The 26978-nt window shown below is 38.6% G+C and overlaps 1 protein-coding gene across 1 annotated transcript in view; it reads left to right on the plus strand.

Annotated features, from left to right (window-relative positions):
* Window positions 1-26978, plus strand: part of IFTAP (intraflagellar transport associated protein) — a 63666-nt gene that overhangs the window by 20725 nt on the left and 15963 nt on the right. The window contains 3 exon segments of the mRNA XM_019639436.1: window positions 16861-17018; window positions 18284-18355; window positions 19751-19817. Coding sequence (XP_019494981.1) covers window positions 16861-17018; window positions 18284-18355; window positions 19751-19817 — 297 coding nt within the window.

The raw sequence follows: 26978 nt of genomic DNA on the forward strand, positions 1-26978 counted from the left end.
TCCCTTCTTGTCTGTCGTATTTTTTTTTTTTTAGGTCATAAAAACCCAGATGCGAAAACTTATATTTGAGTTTCTCTTAGTGCATTTATTTATCTATCTATTTATTTATTCATTCATTCATTCACTCTCTGAGTGTCTAGTTATGATCTAGGTATTATTCTTAGGTACTGAGAATCCAAAAATAAATAAGACATAATTTGTGTTCTCAAGCACTCATAGTGCAGTGTGAGAGAGAAATAAGCAAACAAGAAATTACACTAACGTACATGATAAGTATCATAGTGGAGAGCAGCACAGAGTTCTGCGAGAGCTCATAGGAAGGCCATTAAGCTCATACTTGAGGGAAGATCACTAAAGTCTACTCATTGGAGAGGATGCTAGAGGTGAGTCTGGGATAACCACTGATCCAAAACTTACCTTGAGTCCTGAAACATTAAATGGCGTGCAGGAAGGTTTCATAGGTAAGAGCTGAATTTGAAAGATGTTAAAATGCTTCCACTCAGCAGTTCTCAACCTGTGGGGCGCGACCCCTTTGGGGGTCGAACGAACGACCCTTTCACAGGGGTCGCCTAAGACCATTGGAAAACAAAAAGATATTTACATTATGATTCATAACAGTAGCAAAATTACAGTTATAGAGTAGCAATGAAAATAATTTTATGGTTGGGGGTCACTACAACATGAGGAACTGTATTAAGGGGTCGCGGATTAGGAAGGTTGAGAACCACTGCTTCTACTGGTGATGGTCCTTTTGGATCACGGTTCCATTTGTTTTGGTACTGGTATATATATTTATATAAAATAAATTTTAATAATAGGTTTAAATCATAGCTTTTCACGATGGAGATAGAGCCTTACTTTTATTAAGGTTTCCAGTTATTTCTAAACTGCTGAAAGAAAAAGTCAGGTTCTTTTCATTTCCTTCCACACCGAGATTACCACACAATCTGATTTGGGAAGCATTTGCTCCCACCTTTTAGAGTGGAAGTTACTACTCATATTGCCATCACACATGTTATGGAAATTATATATGTAAGAAGCCAGTGACCTAGAAGTTGACATTCAATCTTTTCAATTCCTTTTTGTCACATATACTGACCTTGGGGATTTTCAGTAGTTATATCCAATTCGCAATCTCTCTCTCTCTCTCTCTCATACCATTATTGTTCTCATGGTGTGCTTCAGGCTAAATGATTAATTTCCATTAAAGCTGCCCATTTTACCAACTATTCAGTTTAAAATAGTTTGGAAATTGAAATAAATCTACTGTGACTTTATGATTAATTCTTAAATAAGTCTTTGTTTTTCATTCTCTCATTTCATTCTTAAAATATTTAGGATCTACCTTTCCCAGGTGATGCTATCAGTTTCTATATTACTACTTAAAACAGCTTTTTATTCACTGCCGTGTTTATCTACTTTAACCTGTTTTCTTATATCTAAATCAAAGATTTTGTTTCTGATTTTGATGTGTCATTTTATTTCTATTAGGTTGGTGCAAAAGTAATTGCGGTTTTGGACTGTGAATTTTAAATCATTATAACTGGGCTCAAACACATTTTTATTAATCAAAATAGGAACCATTACAATCAATGCATTTTTTCCAATGAGAAAAAAGTTTGTTTATTCCTGTAGCATCCATCCTTTGGGATTCAACACACTCTTGGAAAGCATTTTCTGCATCCTGCTGGTTGTGGAAGTGTTTTCCCTGCAAAAAGTTGTCTAGATGCTTGAAGAAGTGGTAGTCAGTTGGCGAGAGGTCAGGTGAATATGATGGATGAGGCAAAACTTTGTAGCCCAATTTGTTCAACTTTTGAAGCATTGGTTGTGCCACGTGCAGTTGGGCATTGTGGTGGAGAAGAATTGGGCCCTTTCTGTTGACCAATGCCAGCTGCAGGTGTTGCAGTTTTTGTTGCAGTATCTCATTGATTTCCTGAGCATACTTCTCAGATGTAATGGCTTCGCTGGGATTCAGAAAGCTGTAGTGGATCAGACCAGCAGCAGACCACCAAACAGTGACCATGACCTTTTTTTGGTGCAAGTTTGGCTTTGGGAAGTGCTTTGGAGCTTCTTCTCGGTCCAACCACTGAGCTGGTCATCACCAGTTGTCATATAAAATCCACTTTTCGTCGCACATCACAACCTGATCAAGAAATGGTCCCTTATTATTGCGTAGAATAAGAGAAGATGACACTACAAAACGACGATTTTTTTGATTTGCAGTCAGCTCATGAGGCACCCACTTATCGAGCTTTTTCACCTTCCCAATTTGCTTCAAATGCCAAACAACCGTAGAATGGTCAACGTTGAGTTCTTTGGCAACTTCTTGTGTTGTTGTAAGAGGATCAACTTCGATGATTGCTCTCAATTGGCTGTTGCCAACTTCCGATGGCCGGCCACTACGCTCCTCATCTTCAAGGCTGTCGTCTCCTTTGTGAAACTTCTTGAACCACCATTGCACTGTATGTTCATTAGCAGTTCCTGGAACAAATGCGCAGATGTGTTGCAAGTTGTCTCCGCTGCTTTGCGACCCATTTTGAATTAGAATAAGAAAATTGCTCAAATTTGCTGTTTGTCTAAAATCATTTCCGTAGTCTAAAATACATATAAAATAAACAGCAAGTAATAAATCATTAGAAAACAACATAAAGCAGGAAATGTGCATTAAAATGATATATAACATAACCACATTTATTTAACAATGTATTCCAATGTCAAAGGCAAATTTCAACAATGCAAAAACCACAATTACTTTTGCACCAACCTAATAGTTTTCTTTATACTGTTCTCATTTCACTTGTAATACTTTGTGCTTTTAGCATTTTATTGTTCTTTCCACATATCTTCAACAAAAAATTCCTGTCAACTTCCCTTTCTCCCTTCATACTTGTTAGCATTTGAACTAAATTCTCCCTTAAATAGAACATTGTGCGTCTGAATGTTCAGGAGAAATAGATGTTCAATAAATATTTGTTGAATAAATGAGATAAAAAGAAAATAAGAGTATAGAGGTCAAAGACAGACAGGAGGGCCTCAGACCGAAAGAGAACAGTCACATTTAATGGATAAACACAGGAAGAAGAACCTGCCAAGAAGACTATGCCATGATGCCCCAGGTTTGAATTTGATATACTAGCAGACTGGGAGCCATAGTAGAATTTAAACACACACACACACACACACACACACACACACACACACACACACACACACCCTCCCCCCCCCACAAGTGATTTTTGAAAGGCAGAGGTAAAGAAGTAGAGAAACAACTGGAGTTAGGGAGACAAGCTAGGAAGCCGAGCAGAAATCCGTATGTGGTGCTATGGACAAGGGTAGTGGAGGAGAAAATGGAAAGCAAAAAGGGCGGGGGAGGCGCTGCAAGTGAAGGAATGACAGCACTTGGTAACAGGTGACTGACAGGATTAGGGAGAAGCAAGAGTCCAAGACCAGTCTGGGAGATACAGAGGCCCACAGAGGCCGAGGGACTTGTTCAAAGTTACACAGTATTCATTACAGGAGTCTTATTTTTTTCCTTATTGAGCGTGTGTTCTGTCAAGAGCTTAGACTCTTGGGCTGGGATTTGGTTTACACTTCTGGACTGATAAATTTTGAGTTGTCAGTTCAGCCAAAGGAATATCACTACTCATACTTGACAACTTCTAAAAAATGTAATTAAAAATGAAACTGGTGACAGCACATAAAACAACACGTTTCCGAAGCTGACATATCATTTTGGTTCCCAAAGCTATTTTGAATTTGAACATCAGCAATGCATCTTTAAGCTTCCATGGGGTACAAAGAGTCTTTTCCCAGTCTGAAGAATGCATCTAAAAATCTGCAAGAGAAAAATACCACAGAGAAAAATATAGAAAACAGCTGGCCCTCTTACCAATTTCAGAGCAGGAAAGAATTTCAGTAGAGCAGAAAAACAGCTTTCTCTTATAAAAGAAAACACAACAACAAAAAATAATCTTTGCTGTGTAGTCTTCTGCAGTTGTTTTCTGCAGAGCATTAGACAGAGTCCAGCGGGCTTAACATTGTTTTGATACCCTTGCTACTGGCAGATTGTCTGCCAGAGGAAGTTGGAAACGAACTGACCAGCTTCACGCTTCCAGGTGGCACTCAAGCCACATTTTCTGCACTGTTGTTATCAGTCATTTAATTCCCTACTGAATATCGAGTGGTGTTTTTAGTTCACAGGCCATTTGCAGTGTCTTTCTGTTTCCTTTTTTCGTTAGCCACATTAAGAAAAAAAGGGCAACTCTGGAAGCACTCTTGCAAATGTGAGTTTAACAGTAAAGCGCATAGCTGAACATAACACCACAAATCATAGTAAACATACTTTAACTTAAGACATAGACCATGGGGATGTGAACCTCAAGAGAAATTTGTAGAAAGCATGATATGAGAACTTGCTAGTAAAAGCAACTAGGAAATTAAAAAACTCCCCTAATTAATCTGGTGTCCTAAGGGAGAGAATAAGGAAATGGTGTTATTTTAAAGCTTTTTATTGATGATTTCTTTTTTTTTTCTTTTTTCTTTTTGGTATTGCTGCGAAGAAGAAAAGGAAAAGAAAAAAAGCTCATGGTTTCATATTGATTATAAATTCAGTAGTTATTTGGATGTGAATTCTTTATCACAACATAACATCAAGTATCACATAGAATACTGAAGGAGAAAAACAGTATTGAATGAAGTGAACTATATAATTTATCGCACAGTCTTGTGGAAGGCACAGCATCAGCAGCATTAACCTGTTCTTTCTCTTTAGGGGAACATCTGCAAACTGTAATTAAGCAATTTTCATTTGTTTCTGTATTCCTTTTGTCATCACTAAATCACTACACTTAGGGAACAAATTGACAAATTATGAAACAGAAAAATGCTGGTTCAGTTGCAGAAGGAAATTTCCTTCCTCAAATTATGATGGATTTTGAGCTGATGGAGCCATTTTGTTTTAGATGTATTAGCATAAATCTTCAGCTGCAGTTAAAATTCATATTTATTCTACACATGAATATTTGGTCCATAGATAATCATTTGTTTTCTGTATCTGCTGTAGTTAGGTGTAATTGAATCAGGAAAGAAAATGTATTTAAGTATTTACAACATTTTGAATTATAATCATTAAATTTATTTCTGGCCATGTTTTTAGTGCATAGTCTTTTGTCACAATAAATACCTTTTCTAGTATGTTTTCTTAGTGAAGTAGGGTGTTATGGGAAGTTTTAGAATTTGGTTTATGTACAAATAGAAGAATAATTTTCTTTGATTCTCTATCTTTTTATACAGTATATTTTATGTGTACATATAAATTAGAGAGGTGAACTTTCTTAGGCAAATGGAATTTTGAACTTTACAAAACACAAGCAGAGAACTTGATAGTAGCCAAATAAACTTTTAAGATGGTCACTATCAACCTTTCAGTAGCCCATTTAAACAATATAGTGTGTGCACATTTGTTTTGTATGCATTTCTCTTTGACTTGTGATATTATTTTGACTCGTTGTTAAATGTATTGTTATACTTGATGGAAAAGAGTAAATTACTTGAAACTGAGGTGGTCATAAAACTGGGTCCTCTGATTCAACTGACTGGGCCCGTATTCAAATGTGGTTGATTTTAGCAAAATGTTCTTTCAGCCATAAAACAATAATATTTTCTTTGACATGGTCAGCTAACCTCACAGGATGCAAACAGGAAACTTTATCTTGACCAAACTCATATCTTCCTTATGTGAAAATCAAACCGCAGCCTGTCTAGCGTGAGATTTTTAGTGTACTTTTTTTCTCCCTACTGGAAGTCGTTCCAGATGAGATAGATTTAAGTGACACCGGTTAGCTCACGCTTCTTGCAGCCTATTGCTCTGTTAGTGCAGGCAGGAATCATTAAACCATTTTCATGTGTTTTCGGGATCTAGCCTGCCTTTGTATAATATTAGCTTTTATAGTGTATGAATTGCTGATTAGAAAAAAGGGATAGTGAATCAAGTGCCATATTTTCTTTCCCCCACTTCTCTGTAAATTATGTTTTGTTTGATGTGTAGCCAGTCATCTCACTTTTGGGTATTTCGTTTAGTTCCTAATTACAGTGTCAATCCCGTTCTTCTTGCTAATGTTGATATCATTTCAGCGTTGACTGTGTTGCTGCATTGAGCTAGACTCTGGGAATACCAGATGAAGGAGACGGAGTCCCCACTCTGATAGGTCATTCTTATTTGTTTCTATGTGCTGTGTTCCAAATGTTCTAGATGTGTGAAGGCACAATAGCAACCTATATTTATAGACTGTATAGTCAGAGGTTGATTGGTAAGGCATTACTCACTACTCTTTATATAGTGCTGATAAAACGATATCCAGAATATTGCCTTTGGTTTGGGGGGGGTCTCAGTTTTAGATTGAATAAAGACTAATTATGAGTTAAGAAAAGAGCAATAAGAATGATTAGAACAGTGGATTTTTTTCAATTGATTTTTCTTTTTTTATTTATTTTATTTCAAGTTTCCCCCTCCCCTCTGCCACCCAGCGATGTTCTGAAGTGCCCTGAAAAAAATGAGGGAATGCGAAAGACATGTACCATTTAATTTATGTCTGCTCTTGCATTGCCCTAATGCCATATGCCAATGCATGAGTCCTGGATGATTACAGTTCTGTGAGGAAGAGGTTATTCTACCTCATAAGGTTTGAAAACACCTAAGGAGCCTTTATTTGTAAAGGAGATGGAACAGTTATATTCCCTCTGACTTTCTTTAACCTGTGTGAGTGAAAGAGGTTGTGTCAAGTCATGCATCTTTGTGCAGGCTGATGGAAGGTCATGATTTCCAGGTGAAGGGACATTTTTTCGGTTGATGGAACTTTGTTTTATGAAGAAGTTCGTATATTGCCCTTATAGTTCTCATTTTGCTGTGGGGAGGGCCAGGGTAATGAAAAGGGTTCTATTCTAGCTGAGGATTCAGAAGAAGTTCAGGCATTTATTAATTCTGAGACCGCAGGCTTGCCAATGACTCTCTCTGAATCAGTAAATCAGGGATAATTCTGCCCGCTCCGTATATGTCTCATACGGTTGTGGAGAGGATCAGATGAAATATACATGAAGGTGCTTGGTAAGTTTTAAAGATTTACTCAAGTGTAAAGTTTTATGATTATGGGGACTATTTATGGTTTAAAAGAGGGACATCAAGGTTAAGTATTAAAGAAATCTTGACTCTACAACATAAAAATGTAAAATACTATCTACAATGTTAGTTGTCCCCACCATGGTCCTTGAAGTAGTTAAAACCAGCGATAGTGTCTACATCTAGCGTATATTGTATAGTGTGAGATGATGCAGTTCAGGGAATAATCCTACACTGGCCTCTGGTGGATGGACGAAATAGTATGTCGACATGACCTTCAGGCACAAGTATTTGTATGCTTTGGCAGAGATAAGGTATCAGATAATTTTTAAAAAAATTTTTTTATTCTCAATTTTTAGATTTTACCCCATGGAATCTTTACTTGGGACCCTTACCTTTAGTATATGTAAAGATCACCTGGGAGATGCTTATTAAAATGCAGATCCTGGGGATCAAGCCCCAAATTCTGATTTTTTTAGTTCTAGTGTGTAGCCCAGGAATCTTGACTCTCAGACCAGCTTTGGGAAATATACCCTAAATGAGATCAAGGAGGTGTATGGGGAAGACGTATGAATTCCTCAAAATTCTGTGCTTTTGCATATATTGCATTTTTCTAGGAAGAGCCACAGCTCTCATGAAATTCTCCACACTTTCCATCCAAAGGGTAACAACAATTATTTTACTTATATAACTTTTCATTTAATGTCACCATTTTATGTTATTTAAAAGGCACTTTGACAGTGAAAAAAGTGTGATGGGTTACAGGAATAATTTTACTTTGCAGAGCCTGAATTACAGTAAGGGCTCAACCTAAAGTTTCATTCATTTATATATGCAGCATATTTATTATAATTATTTTATAAAAGTGGGATTATACTATGCATACTCTTTGTAACTTGGTTTTTCATATAACATATTATGAACATCTTCCCATTTCAATAAATGTGGTTATCTAACATTATTTTTAAGGACAGCATTGTATTGTGTGGATATACCATAATTTTTTTAACCATCTTCTTTTTGTTGGACACTTATTTCTAGTTTTTGGCTACTATAAACGATGCTATATCGCACATCCTCATTCATTCAATAAATGTTTATTGAGCACCTACTATGTGCCAAGTCCAGCTCACATACGCGAACAAAAGAGACAAAGATCATTACCTCCAGGGAATTTGCATCCTAGAAGGGGAGACAGAGAACGAACAATAAACATAATAAATAAGAGGGGTATCTTTGTTGGAAGTTGGTAATTGCTCTGAGAAAGAAAAACCTACAGAGCAGAGTATGGGGAATCTTGAGTGCTGATAGCCGGTGTGTAGGGTTGTAATTTTATGTAGAGTGATCTAGGTGGCCTTGAGAAGGTAAAATTTGAATGAGGATTGGGAGGAAGTGAGGGAGTTAAGCCTGCGATACTCCAGGGAAAAGCTTTTGAGGCCAAAGGAACAATCAGTGCAGAGCCCTGCTGACAGCAGCAGCCCAGTTGAGGAATAGCGAGTGAGGAGGCAAGTGTGACCAGAGTGGCGTGAGCAAGGGCGAGAAGAGGGAGAGCTGAGGTCAGAGGGTGTGGACATGGGGGCCGACCAGGCATGGAGAACCTTGTAGGTCCTTGGAATGTATTTGGCATTATTTATCTGTTCGTTTGTTCATTCATTCATTCATTCATTCATTCATTCTAGTAGCTACATCTTTGTACCCTTCTTATTTATGGCCTCTGGGTACAGATGCTAGTTCAAAGATAAGTGAACATTTAAGCCTTTTATTAAGTGAACAATTTCAAAGGAATAGATTAGACACTTTTGGCTTTGTAGTGAAATCTTTGCCCACATACTTAAGTATTTCTTTTGGATAAATTCTTAGGCATGGAAATGCTAGCTGAAAGACATGTCACACGTTATGCTTTTGAGTGACTAAAAGTTTTAAGGAACTAGATTATGTTTCTCATAGGCAGAGGTCATGCCTCACAACTTTCTTAACTCCTCTTCTAGTCTCCTAGCCCAGCATGGTGTTAAGCACACAGCGAGCTCACGAGTTGAAGGGTTGAGTATCAGTCCACCTTCCTGTCTTAATTGTTCCATGTCCTCTGGAGTGGAGAACAAACATTCTCCCTTTCAGGAACTGTGAGTAAATTCCTGACAAAGAGGTCCGTGTTCTCCTTAGGCTTATAGTTAGTGTGAAGAGATGGCCAAGGAACAATTAAGGAAGGTAATTTTAGATGGTTTCAGATAAATTTGAAGAAAACAGGATCGTGTAGAGAGTGGCTGGATTCTAAGGCTGTGACTGTACTGAGGAGATAAGATGATCAGAGAGATGTGGCTTCAATTCACATATGCATTTCTCCCTTTGTTTGGGTGTGGAAGGAAGCTGGAACTCTAGTTGTCCTTTGTTTTGATTTCATAATGTTATGGCACTGTGTGGAATATTAGAATCAAGGGGGTACAGAATGTGGAAACAACCCAAATATCCATTCCCTGAATGGAAAAACAAAATGTGGCCTAGCCATATCATGGAATAGTTCTTGACAAAAAAGTGAAACACTAGTCTATGCTATAATATAGATGAACCTCAAAGATCTTATGCTCAGTAAGAATGTCAGGCATAAAAGACCACATATGGTATGGTTCCATTTATATGGAATGCCTGGAAAAGTTACATCTGTAGCTATAAAAAGTAATTAGTGGCTTTGCCTGTGCCTGGAGGTAGGAATGGGGAGTGACTGCAAATGAGCACCAGGGGCCTTTTTGGGGTGATGGGAATGATCTCAAATTTTAATTGTGATAGTTGTACAACTTTGTATATTTACTAAAAATCATATGAGGTTGGACAATTAAGTTCACAAACTTATCCTAGAAAAGTGCTGCATACCTCATTGCTGAATATCACTATGGTCACCTTCGAAGTACTCCCCTTGGGAAGCTATGCACCCATGCCAGCGCCTAGTCCACCCTTCAAAGCAATTGTGGAACTCTTTTTCTGGAATGGCCATCAGAGCTGTCATTGTATTACTCTTGATGTCCTGAATGTCATACAAATGTCTTCCTTTCAATATTTCCTTTATCTTCAAGTAAAGAAAGAAGTCATCGGGGGCCAGATCTGATGAGTAGGGAGGGTGTTCCAATACAGTTATTTATTTACTGGCTTAAAAACTCCCTCATAGACAGAGCTGGTGCATTGTTGCCATGCAAGAGCCATGAATTGTTGGTGAAAAGTTCAGGTGATCTAACTTTTTCACGCAGCCTTTTTAGCACTTCCAAGTAGTAAACTTGGTTAACTGTTTGTCCAGTTGGTACAAATTCATAATGAATAATCCCTCTGATATTAAAAAAGGTTAGCAACATCGTTGCAACAAGTTGGTGAACTTAATTGTCAGACCTTGTATACTTACTTGTACACTTAAAATGCGTGGGTTTTGTAAATTACACCTCAGTAAAGCTATGGAGTGGCAGAGGTACCGTCCGTGGATACTTAGGTCCTTACCCTGAGCTCGTCACTGGAGGAGCATAAGGCCTTTGGACTCTGGATCTGGCTCAAGAACTAAGAGGGTTCTGCTTGGTGTAAATACTTCCTGTTAAGAAAAGAAGTCATTTGTGCATAGACTTGAAAGTTTTAAGTAGCTAGGACTGTGATACAATAAGAAACACACTTTTTGGATGTAATAAGATCTTAGCTTGTATTAGACAGCGTCACCAGCAGCTGTCACTCTGTTAGAGATTCTGGGAGCTAAGGGAAGCTGTGCTCAAATATGCTGCATCTGCTGCCACTCTGGGCCACCTCCCTTCTGTGGCCTTAACTGAATCAGTTGGGATGGAGCTTATCTTATGGGCTGATATGCGTGGCCTCTTCGCAGCAAGCTGCAGTTCATTGACTGGTTGCAAACATGCTGTATTACCTACTTCCAGCATCACAGAGATTGTTAAGGAAAAAAAAAGTTGCTAAATTAAACTAAAAGAATAGGACAGATTACAGTGGAAAGATAGGGTTAATAGTCTGAGATATCTAGAAGGAGGGACCATAACCACTTGGAGATAATGTCTTCATTTCTGTTTTGGAAACACAAAAAGAACTCACTTTTTATCTTAAACCATTGCTGAGGCTCCCTTTACTTCTCACTGCAAGTACTCCAGTAGCTCTGTACGCTCTACCTCCAGTGTCTGAACCACGCTGCTCCGTTCTATCCATTTCATCTTAGAGCACAGCTGACTCTGACCCCCAAGTACAAGTTTTCTTCAGACCCTTCAAATAGCACCCCTTCCACACGTCACTGAGTGTTACTCCCACTTTCCCGGAATACAGGCTCGGTGCTTCCCACCCCAGGGCTTTGCTCACGCAACTTTCCCTTCATGGGAGAACTCAGGATGTTCACCTGTTGAAACTGGAGCTGTGTGTTGAAGCCCCGCTGAGACGCCCCGTTCCTGCGTGAAGCCTTTGATTTTACTGGTCTCTAACTTTGTGCCTCTCTTGTATCGCCCGCCATAGTTGCGCTCTGTTTCCGTAGTTTACATACCTGGCTTAACCTCCTAGTTTGTGAATTCTGTGAGGGCAGGACTGGGTCTTACCCATCGTTGTCACCTTGCACATAATTAATGCCCAGAATATAACTTTTGGATCGAATGAATTGCAGAAGTCAACTACCTACTAAGATTTTTTTCCCTGAAAGTCAACTTGCAGCAACTTAACACTCTATTCACATTTTTTCCTCTGTGAGTACCTAACACTGGACTTTAAAAAAAATTTCAACTTACTGCTACTGTGTCCCTTATCTTGGGCTTTTGACACGTGTTTTTCCGGGTCAGGGTTGTGCATTTGTGTCTTGGCAGCTTGAGAGCTATGACTGTGAATAATGAGTCGATTATCATCCAACCTCAGGGAAAGCCCAGTTATTCCCCACCGGCCAGGCTGAGGTAACCCTCTCCTCCCTGTGTCCCTTCAATGAAGAGCATAAAACAGTTGGAATTTGGAGCACTGCAAAAGGAATTTAGACATAAACATTTGTCTGCTGAAGTTAGCTTCCTTGGATTTATTCTGATGTGTGATTGATTGGTTTTTAAATTGCTTATTTAATCCTAACGACTATCGCTCCAGGGGAGGCCAGATACCCTGTAGCATGTGATCAAGAAGCGGTTGAGGGAAGTAGTTTGGCTGGACAAATCAAGCGCAATTATCGTCCAGAGAAACATAGCTGTAGGCTAGGAGTGTAATGTGGAAATCACCCCCTGACTCTCAAAGCACCCAACCTTGTTAGAAGCATGATTGCTTATCCCCTATTCTCTTTGCAGAACTGCCCAGTGTTGCATAGGATTTCGCACCCATGAATTTTTCATTGCTTCTAGCAACATATTCAGCATCGCTTTGCGACGGAGAACACGCTCTTGATTTATATTGCTATTGACAGTGGGGCAGAAGGACAGACACTCAGAGGTTGCTGACAGGGCTCGGTGGTGAATGCTGATGGTGCTGGTGTCGATCTGTGAAAACTCTCCCTTGAGGGTGGTGAGGCTTCTCAGCACGTGGACACTAGTCTGGCTCCTGTATGGATGGATTTAAATTTTTGAAAAGTTTATTTCAAAACCGACTTTAACAAAGTGATTACTTTCATCTGGAAGATGTATAATCAATATGTGATTAGTATCTAATTTATCATGGCATCAGTGGTTTCGATCTTTTCAAGGATTGTGACCTTTTTCTTTGGCCTGAAGTTAGACACTGTAGGTGTGTAGTTGGTGGTCTGGTAAGAGTGATCTGTTGGAAACTTGTCTGTATGGTATCAAAAGAAAATTGAAATTCCATTGCTTCAGAATAATGAAACCTTTAAAAATCGTTAGAAAAAAACCTTTGTTTCATCTGTATTGAAGGTTTGACTCAGAAATGCGCAGAGAAACGCTCTTTCAGGTCTCAATAACCTACTTGTTCTCAGAAATATTGGTGTTAGATGTCTAAAAAGTATTATGTGTGACACTTACTTCAAAGCAGAAAACATTAGGGATAAGATGAAAGAGCGAAAAGGATTCTGATGAAAAACAGAAACAGAAGCTGAGATGCACACTTGGGTAGCACGTTTGGATTGTCACCAGGAGAACTGGGAGGCGGCATCTGGCTCTCTCCTCAGGCTTTAGGCCACTTCTGATTCTGGGTGGTGCCAGTAAATGCCACTTGACAATATCGTAGTGAAAAAGAACTTCTTTCCTGTCTCATTCTGCCAGGACATTTATTATCTGCTATTTTTTTTTAAATGATAAAAGCCTTATAAGATTCTGGATCTTTGGAGTGATATAATATGTATGAAGGGTGAGCAAAAAAAGTGAATGTTTAAAAAAAATTATACAGTAAAAGACACACTGCCATCAACCCCCTCAAAATACCGCCGCGCCCCCCCACCCCCCCCAGCTTCGAACACAGTTATCCCGTTGTTCTTGCTACTTTTGATGCAGTTCTGGAAGTCCTCTTTCCTGAGTGTCTTCAGTTGCTCTGTCGTGGCGGCATCGATGTCCTGAATTGATTCGAAACGTTTACCTTTCATGGTCATTTTGACTTTGGGGAAGAGCCAGAAGTTTCACGGTGCCAGGTCCAGTGAATAAGGTGGATGAGGACACACCGTAATGTTTTTATTTAACAGAAATTGCCGTATCAGAAGTGATGTGTGACACAGAGTGTTGTCATGATGGAGGATGAAGTAAAGACACTCACGAAAGAGGACTTCCAGAACTGCTTCAGAAAGTGGCAAGAATAATGGGATAAGTGTGTTCAAAGTGAGGGGGAATATTTTGAGGGGCGTTAATGACAACGTGTCTTTTACAGTAATAAGTTTTTTTAATTTAAGCATTCACCATGTCTTTTGATCATACCTCTTATTCATGTGAAACTTCTAAGGTTTAAGAAGGAGCCTTAAACTTTAAGTTCAGTCAGAGTGAGAACAAATTCTTTTCTGAATCTCCTGGTATTTTAAAAATAAAGAAAGGAAGAAATTTTAAAAGAATAATAAGAGATTTTATTAGCTCAGAGGCCCCATCAGCAGTTCAACATCAGCATTAGAAGCTGGGACTTCATTGTATTTTGCTCTTTCTTTCCAAGGAGTTTCATCTGTTTTCTGTCAGGTAACCTAGTTGTTTTATTGGAAATGGTAGAGGAGCACATTGTGTGATCATGGGAACAAATAGAACCTGTCCTTGTGGAACATCCGTTTGTCCCAGACATCACTGTGCTTTTTCAAATAATGAAGTCATTACAGTAGTGTTATGCTGGGTACATAGCATTTTCTTATAAAACTAGATTTAGGTTGTGCTAGACTTAAAGGATAAGCCGGGAGAACTGAAACAATTCCTCCTCTTAGTAGAACAGTGTGCTGAGGAATAGCAGGTAGCCACAGGAAGTCTTGCTTCTACTTTTGATGAAGTTTGAGGAATGCTTTCACTCCCACTTCTCCTGTTTCCAAGCAAAGTCAGGCCTGTCTTGCTCCATCCTGATACCACTGCTTATCTTTGCCATAGGAATGATTTAGGACATCTTTGTGGCTGTAAAAGAGGAAGAAGTCAGGGAAGATAAGTCCTAAGACTATTTCTTACTCCCTTATCTGATCTTTTATAATGCTGGCTACTGCAGCAATATTCTTAGCAACCCTCCCCTCACTTTGTTACCTTACTCACTCACCCACTTCCCCACCCGCCCCAGCCCCTCCACCCCTAGCAGCCAAGGCCAGTGAGTTCTTCACATCAGAGTTTCTAGGGATTTATTGAGGCCAAAGGCAGAGGTCACTTCTCTCAGTAGTAGCTAGTTAGGAGTCATGGATGCTGGTGTAGGAGGCAGTAGAGAGAGCTAGACCGAGCTTGTGTTATTTACTAATATAACCCTTTTAAAGAGAAAGTGATAAATTCAATATTTGTGTTTTCCCTCTTAGGTTAATGAGTGAATAATGTATTATAGATTAGGTTATGTTACATCTGTTCCCCAACAGTATTTCTGTGTTAATGTCCTTTAGACATCCTTATACGTTTTTATTCTACCAATGATGGGTAGGTATTCAGAAGCAAACAAAGGATCCTGATTGGACGAGGCTGTGACCATCAGAACAAGAATCTCACCAATTTTGATGCCATGCCACTAGCAGCTCATGAGCAAACATGGCCACCTTGCTGGGTTGGACTCTCTTATAACCCCTTCAGCTAGATACCTGCCTAAGGAGCTCACAAATTAAACAGCCCCCATGCCTCTGGAACCTTTTCATGGTAGAGTACTGTAAGGGGAGAAAATCGTGCTCCCCAACCCGACAGTACCTTGATTTCTGCCACTTGGCCTCGTTTGAACCCTTTATCACTCCCCTGGTGATCACTGACATACAGTCCTATGTTTGCTATTGTCGGTTGCAGCAAGAAAGTTCTAGTTTTGGAATGTACCATGCACTTTTGTTCATTTTGTACTATTGCAAACTTTTCTTCTTGCTTCTTTCTGGGATTTTTCTTTCTTTCTTTCTACTTCATTCCTCTATTCTCTAAAGACCATTTCCCTTCACTCACTGTGCTACTCAAAGTGGCATAGCACAGTGGTTAGGAGCTATGGGTTCTTAGTCAGAAGACCTGGGATCAAGTCCCGACTCTGCTGTTTACCAGCTGTGTTACCTTGAACAAGTTAGTTAATGACATTTGGCATTGACTCCCTTTTGGGGATACTAACAGTACTTTCCTCTAGGGTTGTAAGGCTTAAGTGAGATTTACGAGACACTCACAAGAGTGGCCGACACTCAATGAATGTTAGCCCTTGTTATTAATATTTTTAATATTAAAAATAATTTTATGACTTAAAACATTGCCCCAGTGTAATTGACTACCAGATATTCACCTATAGTTGTGACCTGTCTTCCACATTTTAGTTTATGTTTGCAGCTGCCTCCCGGACATCTCCCTTAGTTTCCTTTGGCACCTCAAATGCAACATGGCGAAAGCTTAATTCATTATCTCTCATCAGAATTTATCCACCACATTTCTGCTAATGGTATCATGATCTCATAGTTTTCTCAGTCTTCTAATTTAGGACTAATCTTAGACTCTTTCCTTATCCTAAGGAGAAAATCATGAATGTGCACAGATTTAGTACAAAGTGTTTGTTGTTTATAATTTTAAGTAGTTAAGAATAAGAGATTGGTTAAATAAGCTATGTTACATTTATACAATGGAATTCTCTATAACCATTAAAATCACATAGAAGAATATTCAATCATATGGAAAGAAATATTAGTGTCAAGTTGAATTATAATACAATATGTACAGTAAAATTTCATTTGATTTTTAGAAGAACATGGATGGATGCATAGATAAAAGATGAGAAAAATAGCCACTGAAAAAATTTTGTTGCAGCTTTTCTGTCTTGTAGGATTATGAGTAACTTTCAAATTTTAATTTTTTTGCCTTGCAAATTTTCTAAAATCATCCATATAAGGAAAAATCCTCCTCAAATTTAGAGAAAAATGAGATAGGTGATGTCACAGACTCTTGCAAATACTATACTTTATTACCTCTCAACAATGGCTGGGAACAGTGCTGGATACATAGTATGCACTTACTAAATATTTTTTGTATGGTAAATGAAATAGTGTTATCTTTCTTGCATTTTTAGAAATAACTTTGTAAAGGTAAGAGTGCTTAATGATTTCTTTGAAAAATGTATTTTTGTTTGGAAGGAAGATTCTCAATAAACATAAAATAAACTAGACAGAGTGTGGTGGTTGTTTTCTAATATTATGTAACTTATCATTTCAGAGGCCAGTGTGACCAAAAGAGGAGCATTTGGAACTAATTCCTCAGATAACAGATTTACTTCAATACAATTTACTCATGAAAATGAACCAAATGATCACTGTCTTAGAAATAAAGCCATCTTTCTTCGTACCTCATCACAAAGCTCAGAAGAGGAACAGGTAATGCCATAGCATCCTTATAGAAACAGGCTGGGGGGAAAAAATCCTTCATGAATTGAAAAAGAATCCGTAAGAACTAAGACACATTGGACAGCTATTGGATGAATAACTCAGACTCCAAATTCCAGAAGGGATTCCATTGGATGCTTTATTGAAAATCATTATTGCATATCATGATTTCAGCAGCTGACTTTTGGGATGGTAACTTGCTCATCCCCAATTTTTGTTAAAACCCTTTTAAGACACTGCCATCTACAAATTCTTCTTGAAATTATTTATATATTTTAACTTGTCCTCTATTTGGCACAGAAGAATTCCTTTTTAAATTCTCTGTGTAAATCGGGAGTTTCTTTCACCTGTTCTGGATTCACCCCTTTTGAACTTAAAGTAAAAGCTGTTATGTTGTTTTTTCCAAGATTTGGTCAATAAGCTTTGTATGCGCTTTCCCTAATCTTCAAGACTTAATAGACTACAGTCATATTCTCCTTAGCTATGCTTCTTAACTATCAAGAAATCCATGTGGACGCTGTTCTACTTCTCAAGCCATTTGAGTTTCTGGTTTCCACTTCATCATGTCTTCCCTGTGATATTGTGGACAGAACTGTATTTGGGATTGTGGTTTTATACAAGGGAACAAAAATCTCTGCATTAGAAATGTGTTTATATATAGCAGAGGCTATATATTGGGTTGTCGGAAAAGTCATGATACATTTTTCTATGTTTTTCATTGCAAAAATGCGTCATGACTTTTCTGACAACCCAATATATAGAGAGATGATTGTGAGACAAGAACGTTTTTCCCTAGAGGATTTATTGTCTACTGGCAATCTTTAGCAACTGGAATTATATTATCTATTGAGTCTTTGTCCAGCATATGAGAGGCAAAAAATTGTTCAATAGCATCGTTTTCTAATAACTTGAAAAAGTTGTATTAGCATTCTCAGATTGGTCATTCAAAGGTTCATTGGGATGAAATGGGAGGCGGGATAATGAGGTGGGGAGTTTCTGTTTTACACATGAAGAAAATGAGGTTAAATAATCGACTTAGGTCACACTGTGGATGAATCTAGAGACTGGGAGTCGAAGTTAGACCTCTGGAAACCTGTTCCCAACACCTCTGCTCTGATTTAGTGACTCTGTTTCATCATGCATAGCCAATTTGCAAAAACTGGAAGAGTTTTATCATCTGAAGGGTTACAAGATCAGTTAATTTATTTTTGGTTGTTTCATTTTTCTCATCAATATGTCCTCACTGTTTTTTTCAGATAGTGATGGAGGAGGGCCAAAAAGTTGGCAGTTCCTTTCAAGGTGATGTGAATTGGGCAGGAACGGTGAAGGTAAGGCATGGTTCAGTTTTCTTCCATGGCAGTCTGTCCACCCCCAACCGCCACTTTCCCCCAAAAAAAGAAAACATAAAAACAAAAAAAACACAGAACTCATTTGCTGTCTCATACAAGTTGGAGAATTCATCAGATTTTGTCCTTACACTTTTCTTTTAAATTGGTGTTTGAGTACCTTAAACTATCCATGGTTTGGCTGGATAGTTTAATAAATGGAAGGGGTGCTTTGATAGGGAAGCATGACTCCAGTCCCTCTTAGCATATACTATTAAGACAACTGACAATATAACAGATTCTCACATTTTAGTACTGAAACCAGCATATGGAAGATAAATCTTTGCTGTCACTTGGATGCCAAGAAATAACTGCAGTTATATACTGACAAGCGATGGAAGCTACCATTTTTAATTCCTGTATAAGAGCCATGGTCTGGCAAATAGAGCTGAAGGAAGAAAGACCCAGGCTTTCTTTGGAATTCCAATTATGAGATCTAAGCTTGCAATTTTAAGGTAGTTTGTTATGTACATGTTTTAGGTTATAAGCATAAAAGGCATTTTGACATTATGCCTTTTGCTAGGTCTCCTTTGAGCCAGTGGTGAAATCATTTTCTTATCTATACTCTTTGTTATTCACCTGAGATGAATTAGTTCATGTCTGAAATGTTACCATTTTGTTAATCTAAATGTCTCATTGTCAGCTTGCAGTGGAAAGCAGTATTCCACGTGGAATAGTTTTTCATTGAAATGTTGCTCTTGTGTCTGTAAAGGTCATTTGCTCTGCTTTTTACCTTTGAAGTAATTTTCAGTTGTATTTGCTGTAAAGAGAGAACACTTGAGTTTTTTGCCCTGCTCACCTCTCTTGTGATTTACCTGGGGCAAGATGATTTTGTTTTGAATGAACCCTTCTTTCCCTACTTTCTTTCGTTTTTTTTCTCTCTGGCTCTTCAGAGTGAAAAGCATACTGTTAGGATAATAGCCAGGCCCACACCCATCCTTTGCTTGAGAAGCAAAAGCAATAAAACAAACAGCAACAACAACAGCAACAAAAAACAGAGATACTGTTTTGGACTGTCTTGGTGGTGGTGTATATTCTGGGATAGAATCTGGAACAAAGCCCCTTTTGAAAAACTCCCCAGACGGTTTCTTCCCTTTCAGTATAGGGATCTTACTATGGTGCCTACAAAATCCAGGCCAACTTCCAAATGGACTGCTTCTTTCAGATGCCTCTGGGAAGCCCAGTGGCACAGAGACCTTTAGCTGGAACTCAAAAGTTAATGAGAAAATTAGATTCTGTTGCTTACTTGAGTGTTTGTGGAAGTGGATTCACTGATTCTTAAATGCATTTTTTTCTTTAGGTCTAATATGCGTAAAAATGATGTTATTTCTTTTCTAGGTAGACAATTTCCTAGAGATAGAAGATTTGGATATGGATGAAGAGATGAAGCCTCAAATGAGCAAGGGTATGCCTTCTGTTTCTTCTTTATACTGATTGACCTCTTTCTAGAAGCTACAAATAAGACTTTAGACAGCTTTTCTTTCATTTTGGCAATCCTACCTCCATCTTCCCTGAGATAGGGAAAACTGGAGTCCTGCAATTTCTTTTTCAATGACAGTGATTTCAAGCGAGAGGTCAAAGCTGATGAAGGTTGTAAAGTCTTTTGTCTTAAATGGAATAAAGATCCCTCCCTATCCACCACCAATTCATGGGTGTGATTGATTTTTAGGCATTTGTCTCAAGTAAAGTCATTTAAGTCAAACCCTTATTTCTTTGAAGCACCATGTTATAAATTGAGATTATTTTTGAGTGATACATACTCGTAAAACATCAATTGATCATAAAAATATCAGAATTGATCATAAAATAAACAAAATCTAAATCTTTGCTTTCATAAATATTTATTAAATATGTAAACCAATAAACCAAACACTTAAGAGTGAAGATATATCTTGAATGTTTCTTCTGGGGCAATTTCCCACGTACGCTGGGCTAGGTGAGGCTTAATGCTAGTTCATTGATGTTTGGTAGACGAGGCCTTTTTCCTTTCTTGGTTAACATTTCTGTGTAAGCATAGGTATACTTTTTTGAAATATGTTCAAAATTAGAGTTATTTGCTTTGAAAACTCTCATTCCTAATTTAATATGCAAGAATATCTCAAAGTCAATGTTGAATGTTAGGGAAGGGTCAGTTTCCTTGGGGGTTTGGTGGTTGGCATTTAAGTGCTGGATACAGTCTTTAGGTAGTCATAAACATGAATGATGGCCATTACTGTTGGATGGGGGTTATTAATAATCAGGCAGGAGGTAAAGTGGCTGCGTGTAGTTGGCTCGGGGATAGTGATTCTCTCTAAACTGGCTGTATAAGCCTCTGCTCTGGCTTCTCTAGTTGCCTGAATTGAGGGACTCTGGTAATTAGAAGCATTTAACATTTATATTCTCCTTCTGGTTTCTTTCTCAAGCACTCTATCAACCAGTAAACTGTGCAGATTGTTTCCTTACTTTGTTCAAGTGAGATCAAACATCTGCAGGAATTGCCTAGTCTACGGATACCCTAGGCAGCTCTGAATTCTGTATTGGAGCCTTAGGGGCTCCAGTTGGGTTAGAACAGAGCTAAAGACTTAGCCAGAAGCTGAGTCTGTAGAGCAAGCACACTGTTTTGGTGTTTTGGGGAGGGGAAGCTTGTAAAAAGTGCAGATTACTGGGTTCTGCTCCCAAGCGAGGAGATCTTTGGTGGCATCTAGCGATCTGCGCCTTTTACCACTACCCCAGGGGGTTCTGACAGAGTTCATCTGTGGATGACACTTGGAGACAAGTGGTTCTAGTTTGTGTGGAGTACATTTGCTATATAAAATTAATTTTATAAGGAGGGCACAAAAGTGCACTGGTTGAGCTTTTTTGTTGTTGTTGTTGTTGTTAGAAGAATCTTTTTCATTCAGGAAAAAACAAAGCAAAACAAAAAAACATCAAAAAAGTTTTCCAACCACACACAGGAGTGATATGGGTAGGGGAGGTGTCTATCCATCCAGCCCTCGCCTCCAGCCCACGTGGTTTTGGCAGCAATAAGGGGTGTGGCATCATGGCCCCCCCAAAATAAAAATGGTGTATGTGTGTGTATGGGAAGGAGAAGGATGCAAAAGCAGTGGGGAGTGGGGTGGGGAAGGCAGGATGGGTCAGTACTGGGAACGCCGCAGGTGGAAGGCCATTTTATAACATTTCTTATTGATCATACTGCCGTGGACACCTTCTTTGCCCATCAGCAGGACTAGTGTCTTGGCAGCCATGGCGACAGTGATGTTGAAGGTGAGGGCTCTGCCGGTGCTCTTGGTAGGAAGATCCGTGGTAAATTCCCCATCTTGCAGCAGGGAGTCCCGGATCACAGAACGTTTTTGCCCCCAAGTGTCAGCCCATTCACAAAAAACTTGACTGGTCTTTGCCAACCAGGACACCAGCCTCAGCTGGCATGATGTTGACGAAAGTTTTCCTGGGGACGGCGGCCCAGATGGAGGGCGAGTCCTTATAGCCCAGATGGCTGCATCCTGACAGGTCCCGCCTTCCATGAGGTAGCTGATGTAGGCGTTCCCACCGGGCCATGGCGCTGCTGCTGGACTATTCTCTGCGCTGCTGCTGGGGCTGTGGGTGGGCTGGGCTCCGGCTGCCTCGGGCTGGGGGGCGTGGGGGAGGCGAGAGCTTGGGGCATGCGCTGCAGTCCGGACTGTGGCTCTGCCAGCTGTGAGCATTTTTTCGATGATTTTAATTTCTTGCTCCCTGGCAGTAATGAGAAGGTCTGTATACTGACATAAACCTACTTAGCCAATGAATGTGATTTTGGTTGTATCAATCTCTTCAATTAGCCTTTTATCTTTTCCAATATTTTAGATTGTTTTCTTTAAACATTTTTCCAAGTTATGTATTTAATGTTTTTTTAAAATCAGATCTATTACTTTAGTTTAAAATATTACATAAAACATCTCACTAGTATGATTTTTCCCGAAATCAGATAGCAGGCAGTCTTGCATTTGTGTCTAAAAGGTTACTGAGGCTTGAACCAAGTCTCAGTGGGTTTGAATGAGCTAGTCAAGACCTCCCCATGTGTAAAATAACGTGGAATACCTAGGCTGAGAAGCAGCCCCGGTTTCAGTGATCTATTCCAAAAACCAAAAAGACCACCATGGCTTCACAATTTTCATAATGCGCAGTCTAGGTCATTTGAAAGGAAAAAAAAAATTAAATAGTTTGTGCCAAGGTGAATTTTAGTTTGGGCCTAATTTGTATTACACTTCAGGAATGCGAGCAGAAGGCAAATATTTATATCAGATGGGAAATGTGACATTTTAAATAGGCTCTACAAAACTTGTATAGTTTTGGCAGCTGAGAGGTTTATTGATTAGATCCTGTTATTGTTTAAGCAACAGATTGGCCTGGGGCAACAAGGAAGTGAGTTGCCCATTGTTTTTCTGTCATTGACTTCATTTGTTCACCTTATTTGCTTTCATAAATATCCCCCAAATTTAAGGAGCATGATTCTTTCCCAGTGTTTGGATTATCATTTTGGTAGCTTAAATGGACAGTTTCAGAGGAGCCAGCTCAGTGCAGTGGTATTGAACAGTTGTCTCAGGGTAATATTTGCCACAAAGATTGGGATCTTGTGTTTGTTTGACATCTAGTTAACCACTTTTTCCTCCTTTGAATTTGAGATAAGGTAATTAACCTAATGGTTGATTACCATCATACCCCTGACTGTTATCCTACAAAATTACTATTTGGTATAGGTATTAGTTTTTATGCTGAGACCATCAGAGTAGGAAGAATCTTCTAGTCCTCTTTATTTATTTCCCCCTTCAGTTGGCCCAGCCTGTTCTTGGCTGAGTGCAATTGGCTGAAGAGACTTTTTGAGGTCTAGTTCTCAGAATTCTAGTCTTAGAAAAGTCTTTTAGCCAGTAGGTGTATTTATGCTGTGGTTGATTGTGATGGATGATAATGGGCAACTGATTCCTACTCAAAGATTGGCAGCCTTATTTGATTTTCATTTTCAAGCTCTCTAGCACTCCCAATTCTAGTGAAGGTAACAGTCACCTGTTTCTTTCTTTCTTTTTTTTTTTTTTTAATAAATTCTTTCCAAAATTGAAGAAGACACAAAGAAATAGAAAGATATTCTGTGTTCATGGATTGGAAAAATCAACATAGTTAAAATGGCTATTACCCAAAGCAATATATAGAGTTAATGCAATCTCTATCAAAATCCCATGGCTCTTCCCAAAGTACAAAAAAGTAGTCACATTTGTACGGAACCACAAACAACCCCCGAGTAGCCAAACCAATCCTGAGAAAAAAAATAACGACCTGGAGGTATCACATTTCCTGACTTCAAATTATACTACAGAGTGACAATAATCAGTATGGTGTTGGCAGAAAAAACAGACACACAGACCAATGGAACAGAATTGAGAACCCATAAATAAACCCACATATACAGAAGGTGCCAAAAAAATGTATATACATTTTAAGAAAGGAAAACCTGTATGAAAATGTAATACAATGCATGATTTATAGATCTAATTTATAGATTACGTCTCTTAAAACGTGTATACATTTTTTTGGCACCCCTGGTATATGGGCAAATAATTTTCAACAAAAGAGTTAAAAACATACAATGGAGCAAATAAAGCCTCTTCAATAAATGGTACTGGGAAAATTGGGAAGCCACGTGCAAAAGAATGAAACTAGACTGCTGTCTGTCACCATGTACCAAAATTAATCAAAATGGATCAAAGATCTAAATATAAGACCTGAAACAATTAAATACATAGAAGAAAATATAGGTACTAAACTTATAGACCTTGGTCTAGGAGAGACGATTATATGATTTTGACCCCAAAGACAAGGGAAGTAAAAGCAAAAATAAATGACTGGGACTATATCAAACTAAAAATGCTTCTGCTCAGCAGAATAAACTATCAACAAAACAAAGAGGCAACCAACTAAATGGGAGGAGATATTTGCAAACAACACCTCCGGTAGGGAGCTAATATCCAAAATATATAAAGAACTCATACAACTCAACGACAACAAAAAACAAATAATCCAATTAAAAAAAATGGGCAGAAGACCTGAACAGATACTTCTCCCAAGAAGACATACAAACGGCCAACAGATATATGAAACAATGCTGAACTTCACTAGCTATTAGGGAAATGCAAATCGAAACCACAATGAGATACCAACCTCACACCTGTTAGAGTGGCGATCATCAACAAGACAGGTAATAACAAGTGTCGAAGAGGAGATGGAGACAAAGGAACCCTCATACACTGCTGGTGGGAATGTAAACTGGTACAGCCACTATGGAAAAGAGTATGGAGGTTCCTCAAGAAATTAATAGAATTACCATATGACCCAGCAACCCCTCTCCTAGTTATCTACCCAAAAAATCCGAAAACATTTATCCATGAAGATATATGTACCCCTATGTTTGTTGCAGCATTATACACGGTGGCCAAGATATGGAAACAACCCAAGTGTCCTTTGATGCATGATTAGATAAAGAAAATGTGGTGTATGCAATGGACTGTTACTTGGCTATAAAAAAAGATGAAATGCTGCCATTTGCGACAATATGGTTAGACCTTGAGAGTGTCTTGCTGAGTGAAATATGTCAGATGGAAAAGGACAAGAATCATATGATTTCACTGATATGTGGAATATAAAACAGAAAGCAACAAATGAACAAGCAAAGCAAAACAAACAAAAAACTCACTCACATAGACAACAGTATAGTGGTTACCAGAGGGGAAGTGGGGTGGGTAGAGGTTGAAGAGGGTAAAGGGGGTCAAATGTATGGTGAAGAGCACATAGTGCAGCATACAGTGCAGATGACGTATTATAATAATTCAAGTGTTATATATAACACTTGAAAATTTATATAATTTTATTGACCAATGCCACTCTAATAAATTTAATTTAAAAATTATTTTCTTATCTGCAACTTTAAGCAGTTTTATGAAGCCTATGAATGACCTGGGACTCTTTTCAACAGATATTTAACAACTGTGATTGGTGCCTGGAATATAATGAAGAATAAAACAGATCTGGTTCCTGTTCTCATGGAATTCATATTTTATTGGAAGAATCAAACATTAACCAGATCATAAATACATGATTACAAATTATTCTAGGTCTCATGAGAACATACATATGGCACAGGAACTTAAATTTGTCTGTGGGATCAGTTAAAGCTCTCTGAGATCTTGAAATCTGAAGGATGTGTAACCTTTAACTAGATGAGGGGGATAGAGTGATGCTGGGGGTTGTGTAAGAGAGTAGAGCAACAGCGTAAGGAACAGCATGTATGAAGGTCCTTAGCAAGGAGATGGCATATTTCAGCCAACTTATAGTTTAGGCATTTCATTTATTTTACACTTAGGACTGTTAAAAATCATTCTTTCATTGCCTAGAAGATCACTAAAAACACTGAGGGAAAAATTCTTGCTTCATATTGTTCCTGTATTCCTGTTCCTCCAATTTTTATATGTGCAAATTGAACTGTCTCTTAAGGCCCAGCTTAAAAGCCATGTCCACCATAAGGGCAAATGTGATTTCCAGGCCTCATGACTGCATGAGAAAACTTCCACTCTATTCCTGAGAAGAGGGGAAGATAATTTTCGTCCTTTCTCAATTCCTCTGCCTATTTCTCTCTAAGGGAAAAAACAAAAGCTTTATCTAATTGGAGAGATTGGGAAAAGAAAGTACATATGGATCAGTCCCATTCATTTCTTCTTTTGGGTTCATGCTGTTTGGAAAGTATCTGTTCTCTCTTCTTTGTGCCACATTCCTGATAATAAACACACTTTAGATGGGGCCCAGGCCTGTCTTAGTCACTAGTTTTCAACCTTTGAGACACATTGGAATCACTTGAGGAACTTAAAAAACAAACAACCCGATACCTGGAAATTCTTTCTCAGTGGCCTGGCGTGTATCTTGGGCACTGGCAATTTTTAAAGCTCCCTGGGTGATTTTAATGTGCAACTGAGGCTGAGAACCATCTCTAGACAAGTCTGGAGGTATTATTCTCCAAGTCCCTATTCTAAGGGCTGTACGGATTTGAAGTAGTTCTCCTTACACCCGACTGGATATGTGTTACTATGCAGACTTTCTCTCAGGTGGGATAGCCCAAAGTCTAGACTTGGGATGAAAGCTTGACAAATAGGAAGGCCAATTGTCACTGTAGGATAAGCTCCATTTTTAAGTTCAGCTCCATTAGCTACAAAGTTCATGTTTTTGTCTCCATCTTTCTGACTCCTGTGTTTATTTCTTTTATTTCTGTGCTTGGAGGTAGAGAGATATGATTTATTATCGTTGTCAAATGCCACCCTCACCCATGAAGTAAGTCCTCCCTGATCTTCCCCACCTTCTCCTTGGATGGCAGTTATCTTTCTTCTTTTACACTTTCACTTTATTTTTTCTGAATATTTTTCTTCAAAATACGTTTTAGTTAATGTGTCTCTTGAAAATGGTGTATTGTTTATACATGTGCATCTGTGTACACACACACGTATACGTATATATTCTAAAATTTTGTCTTTTTTTTTAGTTTTTTTTTTTTTTAGCTGAGCCATCCTGCTACCTG

The sequence above is a fragment of the Hipposideros armiger genome, unplaced genomic scaffold (genome assembly GCF_001890085.2).
Source record: "Hipposideros armiger isolate ML-2016 unplaced genomic scaffold, ASM189008v1 scaffold_44, whole genome shotgun sequence".
Taxonomy (NCBI): Eukaryota; Metazoa; Chordata; class Mammalia; order Chiroptera; family Hipposideridae; genus Hipposideros; species Hipposideros armiger.